The sequence below is a fragment of the Lepisma saccharinum genome, chromosome 30 (genome assembly GCF_977018435.1).
Source record: "Lepisma saccharinum chromosome 30, izLepSacc3.1, whole genome shotgun sequence".
Taxonomy (NCBI): domain Eukaryota; kingdom Metazoa; phylum Arthropoda; class Insecta; order Zygentoma; family Lepismatidae; genus Lepisma; species Lepisma saccharinum.
Window position 1 is genome coordinate 28,290,181 of NC_139258.1, and position 25,249 is coordinate 28,315,429.

Here is a 25,249-nt window from a genome sequence, read left to right on the forward strand (position 1 = left end):
AAATAAATGAATGAATGACTCACTCCCTCCCTTTTTTAAAAAATAAAAATTACGTCTTAGTATAGCAGTTTTTAAGCAGCTATTATATTCCATTATTATATTATTATATTGCAAATGAAATGTAACATGAAAAACGTTTAGAAAATATTTCTAAGTCTCTTTATGTCTTTTGTATCTGTTCATTTGTTTTTTTAGATAACCATTAACATTTTTATTGAGAAGTATGTATTTACATTAAGAGACCAACCTAATAGTTTTATGCCGGCCTCGGTAGCCGAGCGTGTTGGGTGTGTTTAAATGTCCTCAACTTTAGTGTTGACGTACCCATAAAATAACGAATATTTACAATATTTAACAGTTTTATTTAATTATTTACATAAATGTTAACACAAATCGCAGGAAAATAGTTTCTCTCTTTTGTTCTTTCTACAATATTTTATTTTTTAAATTTAATTTTGCAATAATAAAAAAAATAGCATGTACACTAAGATATAAAGTGACATACACAACAAAAACATATGAACATGATTTAAAAATAAAGCAAGAGTTGCTCTACGCAGTGGGTTATTTTTTTATGAACTCATTAACGAGCGGTCTCAGGTCCAAATTATCAAACACAGTTTGATGTATTGGAGTACCGCTAAGCTGCTTAGTCTCTTCTGCCTCATTGTAGATCTTAAATATGTCTTTAGGTGGTGAATAGCATTTAATGACCTTTCGGCTGTGGTTGTCGTCATTGGCATAGTGCGGAGGACCATTATGAATGTGGCAACTTCAGGCAGAAGCTCCTGGAGGGTGCTGTCTTCCAAAAGAAACTTCCTTATGTCACGCATGGCAGTTAGAAGCACTCTTCTGTTTGGCGATATCACCAAGCATGGACATGTGTAAGGAGAGTCTATCGACATCCAAATCTTGGCGAAAGAATTCTCGCGTTTGCTGAAAGTTTGTTGTGCAACTGTTCACAGTTGAGATGCATTCTTTCTCTACAGCTGCTATTTTTTGTAGTCCTGTAGATTCATGTTCTTGTTTAACACATTCGGGTCTGGCCTCATAATACAGCATTGTTACCTCTGGTCTGCAGTTTTTGGTTGTTTTTCAAAAAATCATAGAAACAATATTTTTAATTTGTTTTTATTTACCACGTATTTCTTAAATCTACAAAACTTCCTCTTTTCAATGAACAAAAATTTGTTAAATTTTGTTTTCATTTTCACACGTTTTTTAATATTTTTTTCAGCAATGTTTTGTGAAGGAGAAAAAAGTACAACATTGTAACAAATGTTTATATAGAGATATTTTACGTTCGTAATCTGGAAATTTCAATAATTAACTACATAAACTATCAATACATCTTTTGAATCTTGCATAATAATACTTCTTATGTGCACATAACAAAAAATAATTACAAATTACAAGTAATTATCTTTTGTATGTAAAAGTGGCTGCAGGACAGGACCAGACGATGTATCAGTTGGTTCTGCGTCATCTGTAAAAAATAAACAAATAAATAAATAAACTAAATAAATTAAATAAATTTTCATTTCACATACACTATACAAAATAATAAATGGAAAAACTAAAAATACATCAGTGCATGTAGGAGAATCAAGCAAGAGGCAAGATGAATAGACCCCAAAAAATTACCTCTTCTCACTTCATTCATAAAATACTAGAGTTTGCAACACTGTTTATATTGTCGACAATAATTATTACGAATATAACCTACCTTCCAAATCTTTAAATTCATCTGCATCTTCAAAATCGTAGCTAACTTCAAACTCTGGGGCGGAATCCTCTATGCAGTCTGGATCTAATGACGCCATTCTAAACAATGCACAGTACATCAATCCGACAACAGTCACAGGTGCAAGATAAAAATAGCACATGAGTCACCTTGCGGTTGGAATTTCAACAGAGGGACTTGAATGAACACGCGCATGAGACGAAGTACGTGCATAGCCCGTCGTTCAATCGGCAAAGCGATTTCATACCACAGGATGGGCTATGCCCGTCGTTCGTCCACATTGACTTTAAGTGCACTGCGGACTATGCCCGTAGTGAGACCCCAATGTGTTAACACATGATTTTGCTGTGTCACACACGTCAGTGTATATTGATTTATAATACTATTTTGAAGTGTAGAACTTGTGATGTTTGGCAGCATCAGGATTTTCAAGTCTCTTAGGGACGTGACGTTGCCGGGGCAATTCTGGCTCATCAACGAGGCTCGGTTTGCCCTCTGTGCATTTCAGCCAGAACTGCTCAAAACACATTCGCTTTTCTTGAAAGATGTCAGTCAAGTATTTTAGTTTTGATTCCACTTCTGTAGCACCAATGCGTGGAGACTGAATATTGCAGTTTACCTCTTCTATTGGACCTATCACATGGCAGTAGAGGGAGAGAAAGAAAAATGTCTTGAAGTGAAGCATTGCCTCCAGGTATCCAGCACATTTTGATGCTGCGTCAGTAGAATCTTCTTCAGAAAATTTAGAAGGTTTTCATAGTTCTTTAAGATCTGTTGCACTCAACGTCCACTGACGAGGACAAAGTAGTCGTAGTCCACTGTGGCCAGCCTTCTCATTCACATCAATAATATTCCTAAATATTTGCATTCTTTTAGGAAATTCCCAAACAGTCTTTAACAAGTTGTTGGCTAAATTCATTATGTCCCTGATTAATATATGTATAATAGTAAATAATAATTATATACTTAGTATATAGTAATAAGTCATGTGTTTTGCTGTATCCAGTCATAGCCCCCCCCCCCCCAAAGTTGATGGTCTAGAACATTTCTAATGTGCGTTTAAAGTTAAGTTCATGTGGCACAATTCAGAGTAAACTTTACAAGAAAAAAAAATTAAAACATTAGATCCTCTTAAGCAAAATTATTCGGGGGGCTCTTCCCCCACATCATTAACATTGGGGGGGCTCGAGCCACGGAGTCGGCGCCTATGCCTCTATATAATCTCAATGAATTTCAATAGTTAAACTGGATTAGTAAATTGAAGCATTTAAATCTTTTGATGTCTCCTATATTTGGATTTTCTCTTTTACAAGTTTAGTATGTGACACTTATAACTGTTTATGTTTAACCCATATAATTTATTTGTATTTTTGTGTTTGCATTTTGTTCTTTTCATTGTAATCCTATTCCATTTGTAATATTTAGTATTGTATGACGTTTTCCACACCCATGGATATGGGTCTACGGAAATAAAGAATTTATTATTATTATTATTATAAGTTACCGAAGTGACACAGCCAGAAATCGCATTCACCAAAAAATGCTCTTTAATGAAAATTCTAGAAAAGCATTCGCTGCACATGCACGACCAACAGACCAAGGCAACACGGTGAACACTATTGAGAAAACGGTCCAGTGCACGTGACATGCAAGCGACAAGTTACACCTGCAGCTTGCCTTTTCCATTCTCTACAAAAGGTTTACTTTATTCCTAAAGTTCTCTTTCGAAGTGACATGTATTGCTTGTGGCTTGCCACTTCTTGCTTGTCACTTCGATCTGAATGTCCTAACTGGGTGATACGCTACACCTGTTGCCTTCAGTTACTTAAATGAATGAATGAATGAATAATATTAATAATAAAGGTCGCCCAACGCAGTTAGAAGTAGCATTTGCTTTATTAGAAATAAGTGTAACTGGTTACTATTTAAAATTAGTAACGATAATTCAATTACTTTTTCAAGTACATAACAATTAACTCATCGAAGGACCTTTTCTTCAGCTAAATCTTTGCAATATCTTAAACCAAATGTTCGCCTGAAGTAATGAGTAACTTCATGATTATTAAAACTGCAGCAAAAAATATCTTTAATCAACAAAATCGTCACTAGCTCAACACAAAATGTGCTTATTTTAGAACATATGAAAGACAAAAGCATGTATAGTAATAGTAGACCTAAAGCCTGACATTTTCTTGCTTCTTGGTTTTTCAAAATAAATATATAAAACAGTAATCTTTACTTTCAAGTTTACTTTATTTGAATTGCTCTTTACTTTAATGTTTAAAAATATATGAAGTTTTTTTTTTATAATTTCATGAACATCTATGTTTATATGTAGTTGGTCATCAGCAGGAAAAGAAACAAATAGCCTGCTCGCAAATCATGCACAAAATAATTAAAGTTACTTTTGGGTTACAGTAACTGTAACACATTTACTTTTAAAAATAACTTCCAAGCTCCGACATTGTTCACCTCCAACATATAACAGTGCTCTTCTTTATATTCTTACCCATGTATGTTTGTATTTTGATACATTTCCCTGTTCTTCAATTTTTGCAGGAAGATCTTTTGAAGAAGTTCGAAATGAGGTACGTGATATATTAAACAATGCAATACTTGTAGGACACGATATGGAAAAGGACCTCAGGGCCTTAAATCTTCATCATCCTGAAGATAAGAAGAGGGATACATCTAGGTACTTGTGTATTTATATTCTTTGTACGTGTTTTTACCACTAATTTAATGCATTGATAGCAGGCGCAGTTGGCCCCCTATAGCGCACAGGATCAGTGAACCCCCAGTAATATACGATAATCACCTTGGGAATGAACAATAAACAATGTCTTTACATTTTCACATTATTTTGCTAAAAATTCTATACAATAAGTCATGTATTTGTGTCCGTAATACGGCGAACTCTTTTGCTGAGAAGAAGAAACCGCGACTCGGCCGCCCTGATACAGACCCTCAGTTGAACCCCCACAGGACAGCTCTTGCCATTGTGAAAGCTTCGTGCGATAGCAGAAGCTTGAGTAGGGTATAGGACAAAATACATGGAACAGGATATTGCAGAACCTATGTCTCCACCCAACGGTCATGCGCAGTTCGTTCTCTCGCAGAAGCCGTGGGACAAGGCTCTGTTCTCGCTGCTTCCTCCCTTCCAGTGTTGCTGTGTGCGGTTCAAGTTTGAAGCGCACACATTACATATTCAATCTTCTCTTGTATCATTTTTGCACCGAACTTCTTGGAATAAATGCAAGATTGTGGCAGAGATGGATGAGTGGAAACAAATAAAAGCTGGAATTAGATGCAATTAATTAAAATAAAGGATACTACCAAAATAGCTCGTGCATGCATTCAGAGGTTTTTCCTTAAAGGTGGAAACACTTCAGGTTCAAGAAAGAGAAAGAATTGCGCGAAGACGTGACTTGCTATCGCTCGGTGTCAATCATCTCAAGTTTGTTAGTTTTTGAAGTGCTTGGATACTTGTTGGAAAGTATTAAGTGATGCTGCGAATGAGTGAAGCGAGGGATGGACTTTACCTAGGTTATGTCATTTGATGCAGTGTAGGCGTTGCTGTCCATGCAGGTAAGAAATGACCGATAGAAATGCACATAATTAACGTAAACAAACTTCCTTGTCCACTGAAAAAAAGTGTGTGCTGGTCGACCAGACCCAAATTTGAACAAACCTGTCGTGTATCAATGAAAGGGTCTCAGGTTCGATTTCTAGTATGCGCATGCCATTAGTTGCCATTTCCATTTAATAAATGTAGGACCAGTTCTGATTAGTCGGCATGGACATCTGGAAGGCAAAGGGTCTGTTCTCGCTGCTTCCTCCCTTCCAGTGTTGCTGTGTGCGGTTCAAGTTTCCCCCCATGAAAATTGAATGCAAACCAAAAATTATATATTACACACATATAATTTAATTTCAGTCACAGTAAGTTTTGGTAATTATTATAAAAGCGTTGCAGTAACTTCAGACTGAAGGAGTGTTTTTTGCTCCTCCTGGGGAAAAAAATATATTACTTGCCCCTACTTGAGGACGTCCATGATATTCCAACAAAACTCAACTTTTTTCATAAAGGCACAATATATTGTAGTTTCAGACCTAAATTTATTCGCACATCCCTAATACAAAACCTTATACTCCCAGATAAAAAGAATTCTGGACAAATCTTTTAAGCCCTCCCCCATCCTTTTGTTAGGCGAAGGAAGTATATTTTGCGGAAACTGAATATATGTCACATCACTTCAGTGAACCCCCGGGTAAATAATGCACGAGCAGCGCCTGATTGATAGTGAAATCAGGGAATTAATTTGTAAGTGGTGGTGGGGCAACCTAACAGATGTGTAGAAACTTGTTTGATCAAAATACTTATATTAGGACTGTAGTTGATGGAATACACCGTATACCCTCTGGTTAACCTTACTCGTTAGCATATACCTTCTATTTTTGTTTTGTTTATATTTCTTTATCTAATATTGCCACCACTACAGTGAACTTATTACGGTCAAATACTTATGATTTCACATGGTTGGAAACATAATATTGAGAAGGTTCACCAGTTGATCAGTTTCAGCCTCAGAAATATGTGAAGATATGGCTAAAAATATTCTCAAATTATAGTAATGCAAGAGTTTGTGCAAAACATTCTAATGACAAGTGTGGTGACATATCAAAATTGGCACTTTAGAGTTTTTTCAAGTAAACAGATAGAAACAGCTCCAGAAAAAGACTACTGCTCGAAGTATTTTCCAAAGTTTTTCATTTTTAGTTTGATTAATTTTCTTTATTTTACTTCGCTTTTTGTGCAACATTTGGCTAAGATGCAAAGATGGGGATGATGTGATGAATTGACACTCTCAAACATCCATGCCCAGGCCAGGATTTGAACCCGGGACCCCTGGCGTTGTGCCAACCACTCTGCCATGGGGGCCAGCTTTCATTTTGAGTATTGTTAGCAGTATTATGAAAGTTTCGTTGAAAATTTTTCCTTAAATGGAAGTTAGGCTGTATATTTAAGACACTATTTGATAAGAAGACATGATGTACACTGTTGTATTAATGTAAAGGTTGTGTTTGTCCTTTTTTTCTGAGACTATGCTTCTAACTAGGTCCCTTACATTTAAAAAATGTAGATTTTTCTTTTTAGTATACGAGGTAAGATCACCTTATCTACAACTCATACCTTAAAGTTAAAAAAAGGGGGTGCAAGGAGCCCCTTGAGAAAAGTTAAAAGTGCAAGTTGTAAAAAGGGACCTACACAAGACAAATACAGCATTAAACAAAATGTAAGGATAGTTTAAAAACTTCCTCAGAGACAGTGGAAAAGTCCCGCTCTTCTCAACAAGCTAAGCTCATTTGATAATACACTGTCATCATCTTCCAACATGGTGGTGAACAGTTGGGAAGTTTAAAAGACTGTCTGAGTAAAGTAAAAACGGCATATTCTGTAAGAAAATGCAGAACACTTAAAATGACATTACAAACATGGCACATTGGAGGATCCAGTCCTTGCAGCAAATGACTATGTGTGAGATGGCTGTGTCCAATTCGAAGTAGAGTTAAAATTACCTATTCTCGATGGGAGGGATGGAACGACGACCAGTGGTGTGCTTGATAGTGTGAAGCATGTCCCCGACTGGCAGAAGGTGGATTATAACATGGCCATCTGCTTCGGCAGGCTTGGCAACAGCATTTGTTGCTTCATTCTCCTTTATGCCCACATGACTAGGGACCCAATATGTCCCACCGAAGTGAATTTCAGTTTTGGCAGATAAGAAAACAAACCATCAAAGAATGCTCTGCACAATGGGATGCCTGGTCGTCAGTGATTCCAGACTTTTGAGCACACTGTTAGTATCTGTGCATACAAGAACTCTTTGAAAAGCATGAATGTCAGCAAACCCCAGGACCTTTAGGACCAGTAGTGCCCATCCCCCCCAAGGCCCATGATGCGCCCCCCCCAAAAAGGTACAATATCCCCCCCCCCATTTATGCCGAATTAATTACTCAAATTATTTTTGTCAGACAAAATTTGCTGAAAAATATAATACCAGAGGTGCAACCACGATTTTTTTTCTGGGGGAGGCAAGTATCAATATAAACGTACCAATAATAATAATAATAATAATGACATTATTATTAATATTATTACTAGTGGTAGTAGTTATTATCTTCATAAATTACACAAGAAGGGGGTAGAAGTCAGTGCTAAAGCATTTGTTTGGAACAAACGACTTGAAATATTTTTTCAACACCCTCAATTTCACAATTAGCTAATAATGGAAATCAAGCACACGAACTGTATTTTTGAATGGCAGAAAATGAATGATAAATGCATTCTGAAGATACATGTGTAACTTTCATGTACAACGTATGTTTTACACATATGCAACATAAAATAGGAAAATATACATGCAAGAAGCTAACACTAAATTGTGTACGTATTCAAAGCTTATTCAATACAAATATACATAATACAACACATATTATTTAAATAGATCACATAGCAGAAGACAAGCAGATTGCGAGCGAGTGAGCAAGAAAATTTTTAGATCCAATTTTTGCAATTGAAAACAATATTGATTTAATAGGGCACAAATAATTTCACTGGATGCCATGGCATTCTCTCTTTTACAACTTTTTTTTCTAGATCATTCGGTGCCCATGGCCGTCTCCCACCACCCATAGCTACATCTCTGAACTTGACGAAAAAGAGAAAAGCAGATAATGCGAGCGAAGCAAGCAAGAAAATTTTACAAAATGTATTTTTATTTGCATAAAATTTGAAATCGAAGAGGGTAATTGCTCCTCTGTGCCCCCTGCAGATGCCTTTGGCCATCAATGTTTGCCCTCCCTTGCCCCCCTAGAATTGACTTCCATCAAAGGTTGGAAGGACAATGACCCCCTGTCCCTCCCCACCCCCCCCTCATGGTTGCGTCTCTATATAATATTATATAATACAGACATATTTAAGCAATATATGTTTACTTTTGATACTTTAGGATCACTGCCATTGTTAGTCAACTTTATTCTGCACAGTGTGTCTGCTCGACTAACCTTGTATTAATGCGAATACCACGCCCACCCTCCATCCAAACCGATTCTAAAGGCATAAGAGGTGGTGTTTCATTTCAACCCTATCGCCGCGATCGCCCACAGGTAGGTAGAAAAAACTATACATAATGACCAAAATTAAAAATCAATAACAAGTCAATCAAACGATACAATCCCTCCCATTTTTGTGTGAAGATATATAGAATTGGTATAAAATTTTGTCCCCGCCCAAAAAAAAATCCCATGACACAGCCGCATCATGAAACCCCCCCTGTGGGCACCCCTGTTTAGGACTACATAATGTTTTACCATGTATATTGAACACACAGAATGTAAAGCATAGTTGTAACTTTCAGAGTCCAGAGTGCATTCAACTGATTTGATAGATTTGGACCCATTCATATTTTGTCTTTGAGTGTTGCTTAGACTTTTAATCAACATTTTATTTGATCACTAAATTACAAATTAAAACATTTGATCTAAATCGCAAAGTACAGGTAGTTTATTCATATTGTGCCAAGCCAATTAATGTAAATTATATCTAGTACTATGAATCTTGTGTATGACTGTAGCATATGTTAGCATGAATTATGTTAATTTTCTCTATAATATTTGTGTGTTTAGATACAAACGATTCTTGTATGATAATGGACAGAAAAGAAGATTGAGAGATCTTGCAAGCGAAGAACTGGGAATGACAATTCAAGAAGAAAAACATGATTCTGTAAGTAGTAATGCTTTTATAGTGCTTGCATTGTTGCTGTAATATTTATAGATACATTGTGGTGGAGCTCCTGGGAAATACTTAGGTCAAGTACACTGTCTCCTCCATAGCAAGGAAAGGTACAATGCATACACACACTTCTGTCTAGTAAAAACTTAGTTTCATTTATTGAATTTGGGATTCTCTTGTGAAAATTATATATTCTTTGGATGAAATTTTGAACAATGAAAGCATGAACTTTACACCTGTCTTCTTCATTTCACATACAAATTTCAGATCAAACTCATTTTCTTGTTTCAGTTATTCTGCTATAATTAACTGAAATTATTAATCATTTAATCGACTATCATAGACAGAAACTTTTTGCTATCTTTCTAGTCATGCGAACAGTCTCAATCTCTATGGAGTGGAAGGGTGGTTTGATCAATCCTACCCCTTTCTCTATGAGCGTTTGAGTAAGTGTATAAACTCTATTTTATGGTTCAGTTGAAACTACTATGTCTACATTTCTAGTAGTTACCATGAAATTTGCTATATTCTACCGTTAAACATTTTAAAATTTAAATTTGTATATTTTATCATGCATAATGATAAATAGTGATTATAAGTTACAGTTGAGTCCACTTAAAACAGAAAAAATAAAATTACATTTATTAGAGAATCTGTGTAACGGGCGATAGTAGCTACTTTATAAATGCTCAAAGGCTGTAGGATGGGAAATTGATGATCTTTAAACTGTCATTTCTCCAGTATTACATTACTTGGATAAAGTAACAGTAACAGTAAGTCGTTTCTTTTGGAAGAAAGCTAAAGGAACTTGTAACAGAGTACTTTTTTAGTAATCCATAATTACGATGATCATACCAGATAAGACTGCATTTCCTGACTTCCCAACTACCTAGGTAAGTGATGATAACGAAAAACCTTACGTTTTACTGATTTTTTACTGTTGTGTGCTGCAAACAGAAGTAAAAAGACTAATGATATAAGTTCTATCTCTTCTCTTATTCAAACTCATTTTGTTGCTTTTGTAAGGGGTGAACCTATATGAAGTCACACAAATATCAACCTCTTCCTCAAAACTGTGAGTGATATTGGTTTCATTGAAGAAGAAGGGCGGCATGTCGACGCTCTCCCAGCAGAAGTGCAAGTGCACAAGAAGTGGTGAATAAAAAATCCCGGCGATGTGAACAAGTTTTCCAGTAATAATATTAAGGACAGTGGAGAAGAGGTAAAATTGGACGGTGACTCTGCTGAGGAAATCTGTAAGGATTCTGTAAGCAAGGAACCATCAGTTGGAAGATCAAGTGCAGTAAATGTGAACATCTCCAGTGAAGTGCTCCTACCCAAGGGAAGCACATGTTCACCAAAAGAAAGCAAAAGTGAATGCAAAGATAATGAAAAAGAAATTGTGGAAAGAAGTCCTTCAAAAACTTCAGGTAAAGAACATTCAGAAGAAGGCATAATCAACGCCCACTCCGAGCAAGACATCTCATGTACACACGTGGCTTCACAGGTATGTGATCAAACTATTGATAACAATATCCGTATCTCAAATCGGAAAAAGTGCATCCCAAACAAACTGAAAGATGATTTTTTTATGGTAAAAACAAGTGACTCATCCAAGCAAGAATCTGCAATAATCAGGTAAAAGGCTAACGTAAATAAAAACAAGAAAGGAAAAGACCATAATACAAATACAATAACAAATCTAAATATTCTTCACTTAAATATACAAGGGCTCGAAGGGAAAGAAATTGATTTAGAGATGATAATTCAAGATTCAAATCAGGCAGACATAATATGTATCACCAAGCATTGCCTCCAAAGTGATAAATGCAAACATATAAACTTGCCAGGGTACAATCTAGTAAAGAGCTACTCCAGAGAAAAATACAAACGTGGTGGTACATGTATTTTTACCAAGTCAAACATAAAGGTAAATCAATTACAAATTAATATTAAAAATGTAGAAAAAGATTTTGAATTTTCAACAGCAACGATAAAAGAAATGCAACTAATCATAATATGTATATATAGAACACCGGATGGTGATTTTGAAGTATTTCCAAACAATCTCAATTCCCTGCTTAAACACATATTTTCTTTAAAATCCAAAATAGTGGTCTGTGGTGACATAAACGTTGATTTCTTAAAAGACTCCACCCAGAAAACAAGACTAAAACATCTAATATGTAGCTATGGCTTGACACCTCATGTTGACTTTCCTACAAGAACTACCAAAACCACACAGTCCATGATAGACCAAATTATGTCAAATTATAACCTAAATAAAACAGCATGTAAAAGAATTGACATTTACTTCTCAGACCATGATGCTCAGCTACTCACAATAGACACAAGCTGCAATAAAAATACAAAATATACCAACACTGCAGAAATGCGTGATTATAACCCAAACAATGCACTATGTTTGAAACGTAAATTATCAAACGAGAAATGGACAGAAATCCATGAAGCCAACAGCACAAATGAAAAATATAACAACTTTATTAATATTATTAAATCTCTATATGAAGAATCCTTTCCTGAAACACGTAGAAAACTTAAAAATAAAGAAAACAAAAGCTGGATTACAAATGGAATTACTATCTCAAGCAAAAAAATGAAATCACTTCACAGAGAAAGCAAAACCAATAACACTCCCACCTTCTGGAACAACTATGCAACATACAAAAACATTTACAGAAAAGTTCTAAAATTTGCAAAAAAACAGCAGTATGACAAAGAGATAAACACACAACAAATAAAACAAAAACAATGTGGAATATAATAAAGAAAGAAACCAACTCTGCACCAAAGAACCACCAAAACATAAGCCTAAAGCTAAGACAAAATAACATTCACAACCCCCAAAAAATCTCAAATGTTTTTAATAATCACTTCATAGAAAGTGTTAGAAACTTATACCCACAAAACCTCACCCTCGAAAACAAATCATCATCACTGACAATCAACCAGAACCCAAAAACATTTTTTATGGAACCAACAGATGATTCAGAAATTAATCAAATTATCGGGAAACTAAAAAACAAAAAGACAGCAGGACTTGATGAAATAACAAACCACATTATAAAAGCATGCCATTTGCAAAGTGTGGAACCCCTTGTACATATTATAAACCACTCCTTTTCAAGTAGAATTTTTCCAGAAGAACTAAAAACAGCCAAAATAATACCAATCTAAAAAAAAAGGTGAAAAAAATGATGTAAAAAATTACAGGCCAATTGCACTACTGTCAGTGTTCTCTAAAATAATCGAGCATGCAGTTGAGAAACGACTAAGGAATTTTTGTAACACATGCCAAATTATAACACCAACCCAACATGGTTTTCTAAGAGACAAAAGTACAACTACAGCGCTTCATGAATTCACAGAAAATATACTTCTCCACATGGAAAGGAAACTACGAAACACAACAATTTTCTGTGACTTAAGTAAAGCTTTTGATACCATAGACCATGATATACTCTTTAAAAAACTAGAAAGATATGGGATTAGAGGAATTCCTCTTAGTTCCTTTAAATCTTACATGACAAACAGAAAGCAAATTGTAGAAATATCATATGAAGATAACTATGGCAACATTACCAGGCACATTTCGAATACCAATACAAATAATCTTGGTGTGCCCCAAGGAAGTGTACTAGATCCCCAGTTGTTTCTGCTATATATAAATGATCTCCCATCTGCTGTGCCTGCATCAACTACACTACTCTACGCAGATGACACCTCCCTAAGTATTGTAGATTGTAAAATGAACTCTCTTCAGCAAAATTCAAACAAAATTAAATGGATGGTGCAAGGAAAACAGACTAATACTAAATCCAACAAAAACTAGCAACATGGCTTTCCACATGACACAACAGAAAAACAAAGATTGCCCGACACTCGAAATAGACTCAAAAATCAGACAGTCAAAATGAAAATAAATGTTTGATGAAAGGAGCGTGTGTTCTCCTGAAACGTCACAAAGAAAAAACTGTTTTCTTATGCTTGTAATAACCATAAACTACAGGGAAATAATATATCCAGGACTGTATTTTGCACACTGGTGTCTGGACTAAGAGCGTCAGTACAGCTCGCCGCTCACGAGAAGATCCCCAAATGAGAGGAGAGGACGTGTGGAGGGACAGGGGAAGACCGGTCTATTTGCAGATTTTAGGGGTAGCAGGAAGTCTTCCATCGTTGTCGTTGTGGAAGGGCTTGTACGTGGGTGTTTAATTGCGATTTTGGGGGAATTTTTCATGGTTTTCATGGTGTTTTAAGAGATATGGCAAGAGTAAGGAGGAAAAGTGCTACTGTGCATAGTGAAGTGCGTGAGATTGTCAACAAAGTTATTGATTTCTGCGATCGTGAACCTGAAGAGCAACATGTGCTGCTAATTACACAGAGCACCAAGCGTGCATCTGCAGCAACAGGTTTGTCGGAGCCGACAATCAAGAGTACAACCCACTTGAACGGAATGTCGGTCACCTATGAGAAAACTCGTTCCCTCTGAAATGATTTGGAAAAGGCCACCTCACCGTAATGTGACTCTCGATGATTTTGACATGAATGTAATCAGGAATTCAATTCATTTTGAATTATGAATTTGTTTATTTCTCATTGGTTGCTGTTTTGTTTTTCAGTGTACAGAATAATTTTGTATTGCCTATACTGCACATTATTTAGCCGTGTTGTGTCGGAAACGTTTGAATAAAAGAAATGATCAATAATGTCGATATGAAACAATCAGCCAAACATAGAAGTAATGTTTACCATTGTTGACATTTGTAGCTTTGCACATTGTAAGTGCAAATAAATGTTATCTGCTTTCGCAATTCTTTTTTTTTTCTTTGCCATTTTCTTCGAACGCCAGTACTGTAACAGCCAATTCCGTCGTTAAAAATAACATAAACATTGTAGTTAGTACAATCAGCAGGCTCTTTATTTAAAAAGAAAAAAAGTAATCAGTGTACCCATGGAATCAACACCAGATTGACGATGATCATACTTTGACCGCTAATGTAGATAATCCCTGAGTGTGTGCGGACAGTGATTTGAGCATTGCTTGAGCGTAGATGTGAATCAGGCCTTACAGCGAGACCACTGTGCTTGTTTCTGACCCAGGGTGCACTCCCCCAACCCTAATAGTGGAGTCGCCTGCCGCTACGTCACTTGACTTCTGGCAGGGATCTTCTCCTGAGCGGTGAGCTGTACAATCCTCTGTGGGACTTGTATTTCTATTGTCCTTTTATCAACTTTTCACCACTCATCCTCATCTTTGTAATTAGTCAAAGGTGGTAGAAAAGTGAAGTAACATAAAGCAAAGGAATCAATCAATCAATTTTGCTTTTCTAGGTTGAAGATGCAGCAGCTGCTATGATGTTATATCTGAAGTATAAATCAGAATGGGAAGCAAACTTGTGGCATTAGAATAATGCAATTATTCAGAAATGTCAACATGAGCAGATGAAGAAAGAAGAGCAAGAATGTGTAAAATTAAAAAAATTAAAATAAACCACTTAACTGAAAATAGTTAATACTTATTTACAGTTTCCAAATTAAAGAAAATGTTGAAAAATGGTTTCTGAACCTTTTGTAGTTGCACTTCATTGCATTAACAATGCATGTGTAATATTTTGATTATGTGAAAAAATTAATTCTTCTCATTAATTTTATCTAATGTTACATTAAGGGGAATTCCATAGTCACAGTCATAACAGTTTGAAATTTCGATCTTGTGTATCTACAAACACATAATGTAAGATCTGATTTTACTTTACATAATCATAATCTTTATTCATCCTTTAACCAATTTTTTCATGGGTATGGATTTCGTCCAGATACATGAAAATATAAGGTGTGGTATACAAGCAATTACATAAGTATAAGAACAAAAGATTTTTACATGTTGCACATATGTGATAAAAAAAAATTAAAGAAATGTACATTAAATTCACAACATTAAAAACAATGATAAGCATTTATACCTGTATAATATATATACTGTACATATAAAGTACATGCATTACTTCTTTTTTTTAAAAAAATAGAAGTTACATTGTTCCTTGGTATTATTACATTTCTTTGTCCAGTTGATATTTTACCCAGTCTAATTTATAATTCATTAGTGTCATACAGAGCTCTGTCTGTAAGGTATTTTTTGATTAGATGCAATTCTTTCTTTAAGGGAGTGATATTTTTTAGCCAAGGGGGAAGGTTGTTGTGGAATTTTATACCTGCAGAATGTGGTGATCTGTCTGTCAGAGTTAATCTGTTAGTCTGGATATGGAAGTTTTGTCTTTGTCTTGTATTATGTCCATGAATTTCTTCATTTCTTAATTCTGTCTTGTCATTAAGTACATAGATAATAGATTTATAAACATAGAGTGGGTATACAGTTATAATTTTGTTCTCACGAAAGGCAATTCTGCATGTGGATCTGGATGGAATTTTGCATATAGTCTAACAGACCTTTTCTGGAGTGTGAACCCTCTTTTTGTATGTCCATGAGCTGCCCCTCCCCAAGCTGTAATACAGTATTCTAAGTGAGGATAAATAAGACCATAATACAGGTTCATATGGATTTCATTAATATTATATTGTGAAAGGATTTTCAATAGCTAAAGATTTTTTGTGAGTTTATCAGAGATATAGTCAATATGACATGCCCAATTTAATTTATCATCGATGATCAATCCTAGGAATTTTACATGGTTAGCATACTCTATTTCATTTTCATCTAAGTAAACCATCAAGTTATCAAAGTTCTTCTTGTTGCCAGGGTTCAAAATCATGAAATTTGTTTTTTGATGGTTTACATTTAGGCTATTAGTGTTCAAGTACTGGGTTATTTGATTGAGATGTAAGTCTGAATTTCTAATTGTTCTTTTGTTTTTGCCCTACATATTATGTTAGTGTCATCTGCATAGGTGATAGTTTGAGTCATGTTGTTCATCAGAATGTCATTGCCGTAGAGGATGAATAATAATGGACTAAATATAGATCCTTGAGGGACACCTATCTTGGACGATTTGTAGCTGGAGTAGAAGGTCTTGATAGATGAATTATCTACATGCTCAATTTGAGTGCATTGTATCCGATCAGAGAGAAATGATTTAATTAAGTTATATGTGCCACCTCAGATACCTAAACTATACAGTTTATACAAAAGTGTGTTGTGGTTGAAAGAGTCAAATGCTTTGGACAGATGTAGAAATACCGTGCTTGGAATTTCATTGTCCTCCAAGGCTTCGGTAATTATGTTCATAAACTGTACAATTGCAGAATTCGTCGATTTGTCTTTTTGAAAACCATGCTGATATTCATTTATAATATTAAATTTGGAGCAAAAATCATGGATTTTATTGGAGATTATTTTTTCGAGAATTTTGGAGAAGGGTGAAGTAATTGCTATTGATCTGTAATTTAAGGGGTCTGTTTTAGGCCCCTATTTGTATATTGGTTTCATGACGCTCTTTTTTAAGATCTTTGGGAATATACCATTTCTTAAAGATGTATTTATAGCAAATTGTAGAGGCAGGAGTAGACAGTGTGTACATTTTTTTATTAGATGGTTAGACCAACCATCAATATCACATGATTTCTTGTTAGTAGTTATGTGTATCTTGTAGTGTTATATTTTGGAGATTTAGAATGACAATGGATAATGTCCAATTAACATTGCATGCTAGAAATTATTCCTTGTATCAGTTTTGAGCAACCTGCTTTGTTTTGTGAAGGCCTGTTAGTACTACTGGTGTAGTTGTGACGTCATCGCCATGTAATCATATGTCCTGGGTTCGATAGCCTAGGTGGAGGCACATGGTAGTTTGGGTTCTAGTTATAGACAGGTTCAGTCCCGATTAGCCTATCTGTGCGTAAATTGTACTCTAAACAAAACTTCTCCCACATACATTCAAGCAAGTCGGATTACAGGTGAAGAATTCAAATTATTTATTCTTTCTCATCATTCTTTTTTTGCAAAATGTTTTAGATTACTCGATCAATCTGTTCTTATGGAGATTATTTGATTTGATTTTGTTACTTAGTATCGCTTTTTTGCCACTTTTTTTATTGGCTAATCACAATGATGAGGATAAGGGATATGATAAATAAATGAAGGGACACTCAACAAGGAACATCTATGTCCAGTTTGGGATTCGAACCTGGTACACTCGACATTGTAGTGTGCTGTGCTACCACTGAGGCCGACAATAGGGAATATTGTATTTAGTATCAGATTAAAAAATATGAATCCTTGAGTTTGGACTCTGATTAAAAATTAACAAATAGACCTACATAAAAACAAGCTACATCAAAATTTAGCTTATTCAATTCTGCATTATGCTATGGTAACCACCCTTTTTTTGAGTATGCCTTCGATTTTTTTATCATTGTGAGAACAAAAATGAATACAGTTTTTTTTTGGCTGTTTTCCAAACGACCGTTCTCTTTGAAATTTAAATAGAGTGCAGGTAGAAAGGCTTTAAATACAATTCTTAATTTTCAGATTTTTTAAATCGATCAAATAAACGTTCTTATCAATATCGTGAAACAGATACGATATTAGTCTTGTTTTAAAGCTCTTTGGAGCTGTTTTTAAAACCCATTGGAATTTACCATTTCACACTGCAAAATCGATTGTATGCATATTTTTATTCAACGGAGTAAGGATGTGTTGAACGTGGCAAATTTCATTATTGGACCAAATTTTTTTTTATTTATAGATCTTCAAAAAGAGCGACACAAGAAATCTGGCATTTTTTGTTCACACGATGATAAGAAAATCAAAGGCATACTCGAAAAAAAATGGGTTACCATAGCTTAACGCAGAATTGAATACGCTAAATTTTGATGTAACTCGTTTTTATGTAAATCCACTGGTTATAGCTTTAATTAGAGACGAAAGTAAGGTATCCATAATTTTTAATTTGATATTAGTAAGGACCTTGATGTGACTGGTTGGTTTTCTAAATGATGTGTGTTAATTTTTTGTTTATAGCATTGATGTGAAATAATAAATAGAAGTTGATGTTCCATGAATGGATCTGTCTTTGAAAATCTTTTTAAAATACAGATGGACATTGAGCTGTTTATCTTATCTCATCTTGAAAACCGCTATTATATTCTGAATTCTTAACTACCTAGGTATAATCTGCAGATAATCTGGACAGGATGTACAGCTCAAAGTGGACAAAGTTTCTCAAGTGCACTGTATGCACAGATATGCTAATTGGAACTTGACCTACAGCTTAAAGTGGGATCTGAACTATCGTGCAATGGGCCTCCACATGCTATTGAATTCGAAAACCCTTGTTCCATCTGTTTAGAATTTATTACAGAGCATTCAAGTTGATCTTTGTTCACTCTGTTGTCTAGACATCTCTAATAGAATATAGACTTATGTAGCCATGAAACTGTCTCAAATTTCTAGTGGAAACAAACCAAACAAACATTCACTTTGATGCTCCTGGAATTTTTAAGAAGATGCAATTTTTACTAATTTGGAATATCATAGTGTTTTTTTTTCTAACAGGAGCGATTTAAAAAAAAAGTCTACCGATTGATTGATTTGGTTCATTTTACTTCGCTTTTCTGCCACTTTTTTTGGCTAATCGTGATGATGAGGATGAGTGATATGATATGATGAAATTGATGAAGGAAAGTACATTTTGTAGCCTTTGTCACATGAGCCCCTGGCGGTTATCTTATTCTTATATTTTCTGCTACTTTTGGTAATCATGATAATAAGGATAAATGATGATTAAACTTAACTGATGAAGAGGCACTCAAAAAGTAACATACATATCCATTCCAGGACTCGAACCAATAAGCTTTCAAATGTGTTCGGCTACCAAGTCTGGAAGTTTACTCTATCCTTCCACACTTGCTGATTTTTGCTACTTATTCTCTTTCCAAACAGAGACTAATGAGAACATATACATACTTGTTAAGCTTCTTTATGTACTCTAGCTACAAATCTTACCACTGTATGTACACCACATGGACACAGGATCACAAACTTACACCAATGAGTGTATTATATAATTTATTTTTGAATTATTTGTTTTTGTAATGGCTGCAGAATAATTTATACAGTTATGGAAAAGACTTTTCGTATTAGAATGCATACAAACAGCCTACGTTCATATTTTGTGTTGAAAACATAATATAAAGACCAGTATTTCTGGTAAACCAACTTTTTTCATGTGCTGCTACCTCTGTTTTGGGTGCAAGGCCCCACGTTATGAGTGCCACTCAATCCTACTCTCTTTCGTGTTTAGTCTACTACTTAGGAGCACAGTTTCTGTATACCACGGCTAATCTCGAGGGTCAACTACTGGCAATATTAACGAATCGTTTTATCTGTGTAACATTCTAGGATATAATGAGGATATAAATACGCGGATTCAATTTTTCGGTTGATCTGTACAAAGAATCGGTTAATGAGATTTCAGAGGTAAGTGTGACAATTCATACAGTCGATTGGTGATCAGATCAGTCAGCGTCATCTGGTTGCTTTATAAGATATATATTGATTCGAAAATGATGACTTTGACGACAGCAGAACTTCCGGGGCCTCAGTTTAGTGCTAGTTTGGTTCGAGGGCCGAAGAGATCAAGGCCTCTCTCTCTCTCTCTCTCTAAAGTGAATATTTCAGCAGTACCGGAATTGGAGTGGTTTATTAAAACAGAAATAAGCTGCATAGATCAACTGAAAATCAAAGTTTTGAGTAATGATTTAGTTTTGCCAGAACTAAATTTCATATATGCAGTCAGAGAATTTCATGGTATAAAAAAATACTTTTGTTTAAGCCTACTGGGTTCGAAACGCATTCAAACACTTAACTACCATAAAGAGACAGCAGAAAATTTTATGAATGTCCAGAAGAGAAAGCAAGAAGATGTTTCATATGTAGACATTTTAGGCGGAAATTGCAGGCTCTACCAGGACCCAAATCAGGGCTCTACCAACTGAGCCACCTAGCCATCCTTGACTTCAACCGATTATTCGTTAAAATGTCTACATAGTACATGTCCTGTGTATATCAAATTTCAAATTATAAGGTTTTGCCTGTATAGTGAACAAGCACAGAAAATATAGGAGAGAGAAGAAAACTGAGGAGCATTCCCACCGGTTGAGATTTTTTCTTCTTCTGTGGTCAACAAGAGCTACTACTTCGAGGTGACAATGACAGTGGCCTAATAAGGGAGATTTCACACCGTGTTGCCTGAAGATTAGGTTTGTGCGGCCTTTTGTGTCGCTACGGTGTGAAACGTTGCTGTTGATGGGCCCATTCCAATCGACATGTATCGCGTGTCCCTTCAGTCTGAAGACTGAAACCTTCCTAAGTCTTGAAAATCCAAGTCACAAGGATGGAAAATTAGGGCCTTGTTAAGTTTAGGCATGAAGGCAGGCAGACGACAGCACCCTAAAGGATCATATCCAAACCTGCAGGAAGAACGCATCTTACTTCAATCTCTAATCTGGAATGATAAAAACTTCTGGTGAGTTGATTTTAAAAAAATGTGTCCGAGATAAAGAGAGGCGTGTCCAGGATTTTTGGAAGGTAGAGGGGTTACGCATACTATTTTTGGTGGTCAGTCCTGATTTTGCCATTTTTTTCCTGTCTTTGACGCTCCTCTTTTTCTTTTTTTTTTTTTAAAAAGGAATACTAGGTCAAATGGAGTGATGACCTCACCAACCCTCCCTTGGGCAGGTCACTGGAGATAAATGAGTAAGCATTTGATCATACTGGGAGGCGAAACATTAGATGTGTTGGGAATGGAAGGATTTTCACTGTGTATTAATTGTTTCGTGATCCACCTGTATTCGAGAAGACTTCCTTTGTTTCGTGGCGATATATGACAAGACAGCGGAAGCTGTGACAGGCATTTTTGAACACTTGTGAATGCCAAGGCCTGAATCTGAATAATTTGGTGGGTTTCGGCTTTTATAAGAGCTGCAAACATGGAAGGACAAAACACGTTAGTGGTGTTCAGGCTCGAATCAGAGAGAAATATTCGAGAGCTGTCTGCGTCCAGTTCGCAGCCGACAATTTGAATGGAATTTGAGTGGATTGTCCATCCCGTCAGTGACGTGCAGTGACGTCGACACTTGGGGTAGCAGTCAGTGGCGTCCTCAAGGGGGGGAGGTTGGTGTGGGTCACACCCCTCCCCCCCTTTAGGGCCTAGTATTCCTAAAAAAAGAATGTCAATAACAGGAAAAGATTGCAAAATGATGAATGATTATTAAAGAAAAGTACACGTAACTGCCACCCACATTCGAAAATAAAAAAAACGATTTGATTTGACTACTAAGCCAGAGATCCTGGGTTCGAATATCGGCTTGGCCATGGGTATTCTTTGTGTGTGTCCTTTCATCAATTTTATCGTACCATCTTCGTGATTAGCCAAAAGTGGTGGAAAGGCAGGTGCGGCGCGTGCCTTTTCAGTCAGGCAGGGCACATTTTTCTTTTGAGTGGGGAGGGGGGTAGTTTACCTCTATATTCCTCTTTAAGGTTTTTGAGGGGAGTTCCTTGATATGGAGTAAGTAAATTGTTTGAACAATTTGGAATAAAATTAACATTCTGATCAAGATATCTCTGCAAAGAGCATTAAATACTCACTACGTAGAAATACGAAAAATCAGCAACACATGGAATAAATTACATGAATAAAAAAAACTCGAATACTGACATCGGAACTCTATACGCTTGCAGTAACTAAACTTTGGGTAGATACTGGAATGATTAGGAAAATGTTGCACTGCAGTTTCTCTTCCATTGTCAATGAATTGAAAGGCGTAGATATTAAAGTTTCTACATGATTCAATGTCATATTCACCAAGTATCCACTAATATCAACAGTGACGTGCACTGAGGAGTAGCTAGTCTAGCAGAGATAGATCAATCAATCTCAAATCTCTAATTATTTTCAAATCACAATATTTATTGTTTTGTTAAAGCTACAGCTCATATGCAACACTGTTTTTCACGCGCTTCTTATCCCTCGGTGCGTTCAGCGGCTAAGCTCGCTCTTTCTCCGCCTCACAGTTCCCGGTAGAAACGGGTTTTCGAAGGGAAAGGGAAGATTTCTGCTTCTACCTCCCTTGCCCCCTCGCGCCAGCTCCAATGGTTGAAAGCCTGTGCTTTCAGGTCCTCCAGTCTATCTCCTATAGGACAGATAGGGAATTGGTTTCCCTTCGCTTCCTTTGTAAATCGTCTAAAGAACTAAGGGGAAATTTTTCTGCAGTACTTCTGTTCTCTATATTTACACTACTTTTTACACGTTGTACAATATGTATGCATAATATAGGATGTAGGCTACTTTTATTATTTATGCAATTGGAACGTCTTATGTGCAGACAAAAATGTTATGTTTTTTTAAAAAATATGGAATATATAATGATTAAATAACAAATATTCGCTCACGCTCTTTCTTGCTCTCGTTTTAGTAGTGTGTTATTTAAATATACTAATCTCTTGGCCTCCAATAAAAAAAATGGATAAGCTAAGCAATCATAAATATGGATGTATTTATTTGGGCAAGTGAACGCGCGTTCTAATTTTGTTGTTGGTTTGGTTTATTTTACTTCGCTTTTCTGCCACATTTGGTTATCGCAAAAATGAGGATGAGTGATGATATGATGAAACTGATGAAGGGACCTCACAAAGAACAATTCAGGCCGGGATTCGTGACGAGCGTGCATTCTTGTTCTTATGTGTTGTACTCTGCCTGCAGTAAATAATGAAAAAAATAGAAATGAAAAATGTATCCCAGAACTCAAAAAGCCAAATGAATATCATTGAAGAAAGTAGAAAAAAGGTTTGTTTAAAGGTGTGTTTTGTTACCCATCGCTCTTTCTAGCTGTATAGATTTAATCGCAATAAGTATCTAAGAACTTGGAAAGTCGTAAGGGACAATCATAAACAGAGAATTCTAGGCTCCTGATTTCATAGTGCTCTGCAGATGCACTGGGAGGAAATTATTTGTATTTTCTTCTCTCTTCCATCGCTTTGCCTAATTTCTGCCATGACGATGAACGTTGATTAAATTAAACGGGTGAAGATTGGTTGCAAAGAAACACTCATGAAAAGGCCAGGGCTCGAGCCCGGATCCTTCAGTAACAAGATCGTGAAATGGGGAAATTAGGGAAATCAAGCAATGCAAAATTTTAATCATACATATATATAAAGATGGTATTTCAAAAATTCAATTGTTTGTTGTCGGCCGACCTCCGTGGGGGAGTGCAAGTGGTCCCGGATCTGTACCTGATGGAGGTATATTGTTGACTTGTAGGTAAAAATTAGAAGGTGTACTTGAAACGAAACATTACGGAGACAGGATGTTCTCGTCGGTTTGGAATGCAGACCTTACAAATTCCGTTACTTGCCTCGTCCGTGGAAAGGTACCAGCCTGACAGACGGATATGAATCGACAGGTATTGGAATTTGTATAGCAAAGCAACCGAACCGATCTGAGAAGATCGGAAGGGAATTTCGGGATCAGTATTGGATTTGGTTTTGGTGTGTGTACATCGAGGAAGACAGCGCAGGTATGTACCTGGAGGACGGAGGCGCCTCTCCGAACATAGAATGGTCTGAGCCTTGTTACTAAACCTCTCGCTAGTACCTTTTCTTACTTACACCCCGGTAATAAAATAATGAAATAAGGGAAGGAGGAAGCATGGTAGAGGTACGGGCCTTTTTTTTGTAACTTTTAGTTGTAGGTGCGAGTTCCTTATAGGAAATATGTGCTTCAAAACGCGGGTTAGGAATGCTAAGGAAAAATGAACACGAATTCGACTTATCTTTAACGAGGATTCAACAGCTGGCGGAACAAACGGTTCCGATTTCACCGTCTCGTCCAGTCACCAGAGCAAGGTCGCGATACATACAGCAATTTTCCACTAACACTGCACATTCCACGGACTGTGTTGCCATTATTCCTTCCACCGTTGTCAACAATACTGAAGTCATGGCATTAAACATACCAAATTTTATTCAACCGGAAAAGTTTTCAGGGGCAAAACCCTTAGAAGTTGATCAATTTTTCACAACTTTTGAAAATATGGCGGATGCATTAACTTGGACCCCTGCAAAAAGAAAAGATTTCTTGCCTTTATTTTTCACTGGAATCGCTTTAGATTTAATAACGGGAATAAAATCTCAACCAGATTATGCAAATAAGGAGTATCAAACGCTCAAAACAGAAATTACCAACACTTTTAGGGACATTGGTCAACCTCTCCTGGTTGAAGATTTCTTAAAGGAACAAGTCCAACAAATTCAGGAAACCCCGCAAGCTTACATCTTGCATAAGCATGCCTTGATTCAGAAATATCTCCCCCAAGCATCCGTGGATCAGGTAATTTATTACATTGTGAGGGGACTACATACCCAGTACCTTCAGGTAGCTTCCGACAAGAATTTTAATTCGGTGAATGAACTTCTACGGTTCATCAACAACTTGCAAAGAAAACAAACCCTTTTGGAAGAGCAAGCGTACAGAGAAGCTAGGGAATTAGCGGCGCTTAAATACACTCAAGGTCTAGTTGCATCAACAAATCAGATAGGATTGCAAAACATAGTAACCCAACCTCCCATAAAAGAACCTCAAACTAGCTCAAATAATCAACAGGAAATAAACAGTCAACTGCAAACAGAAAAAAACTTTGTAACACAAGATCAATTAAAAGATTTGGAAATT

General features: G+C 36.1%; 1 protein-coding gene across 1 annotated transcript in view; it reads left to right on the forward strand.

The window, feature by feature from the left end:
* Positions 1-18,367, forward strand: part of LOC145981697 (RNA exonuclease 4-like) — a 29,351-nt gene extending 10,984 nt beyond the window's left edge. Inside the window, exons 4-6 of the mRNA XM_083115095.1 lie at positions 4,304-4,439; positions 9,431-9,530; positions 14,895-18,367. Coding sequence (XP_082971221.1) covers positions 4,304-4,439; positions 9,431-9,530; positions 14,895-14,969 — 311 coding nt within the window. The 3' untranslated portion in view covers positions 14,970-18,367. The remainder of the gene's footprint in view (positions 1-4,303; positions 4,440-9,430; positions 9,531-14,894) is intronic.
* Positions 18,368-25,249: the final 6,882 nt, after the last annotated feature.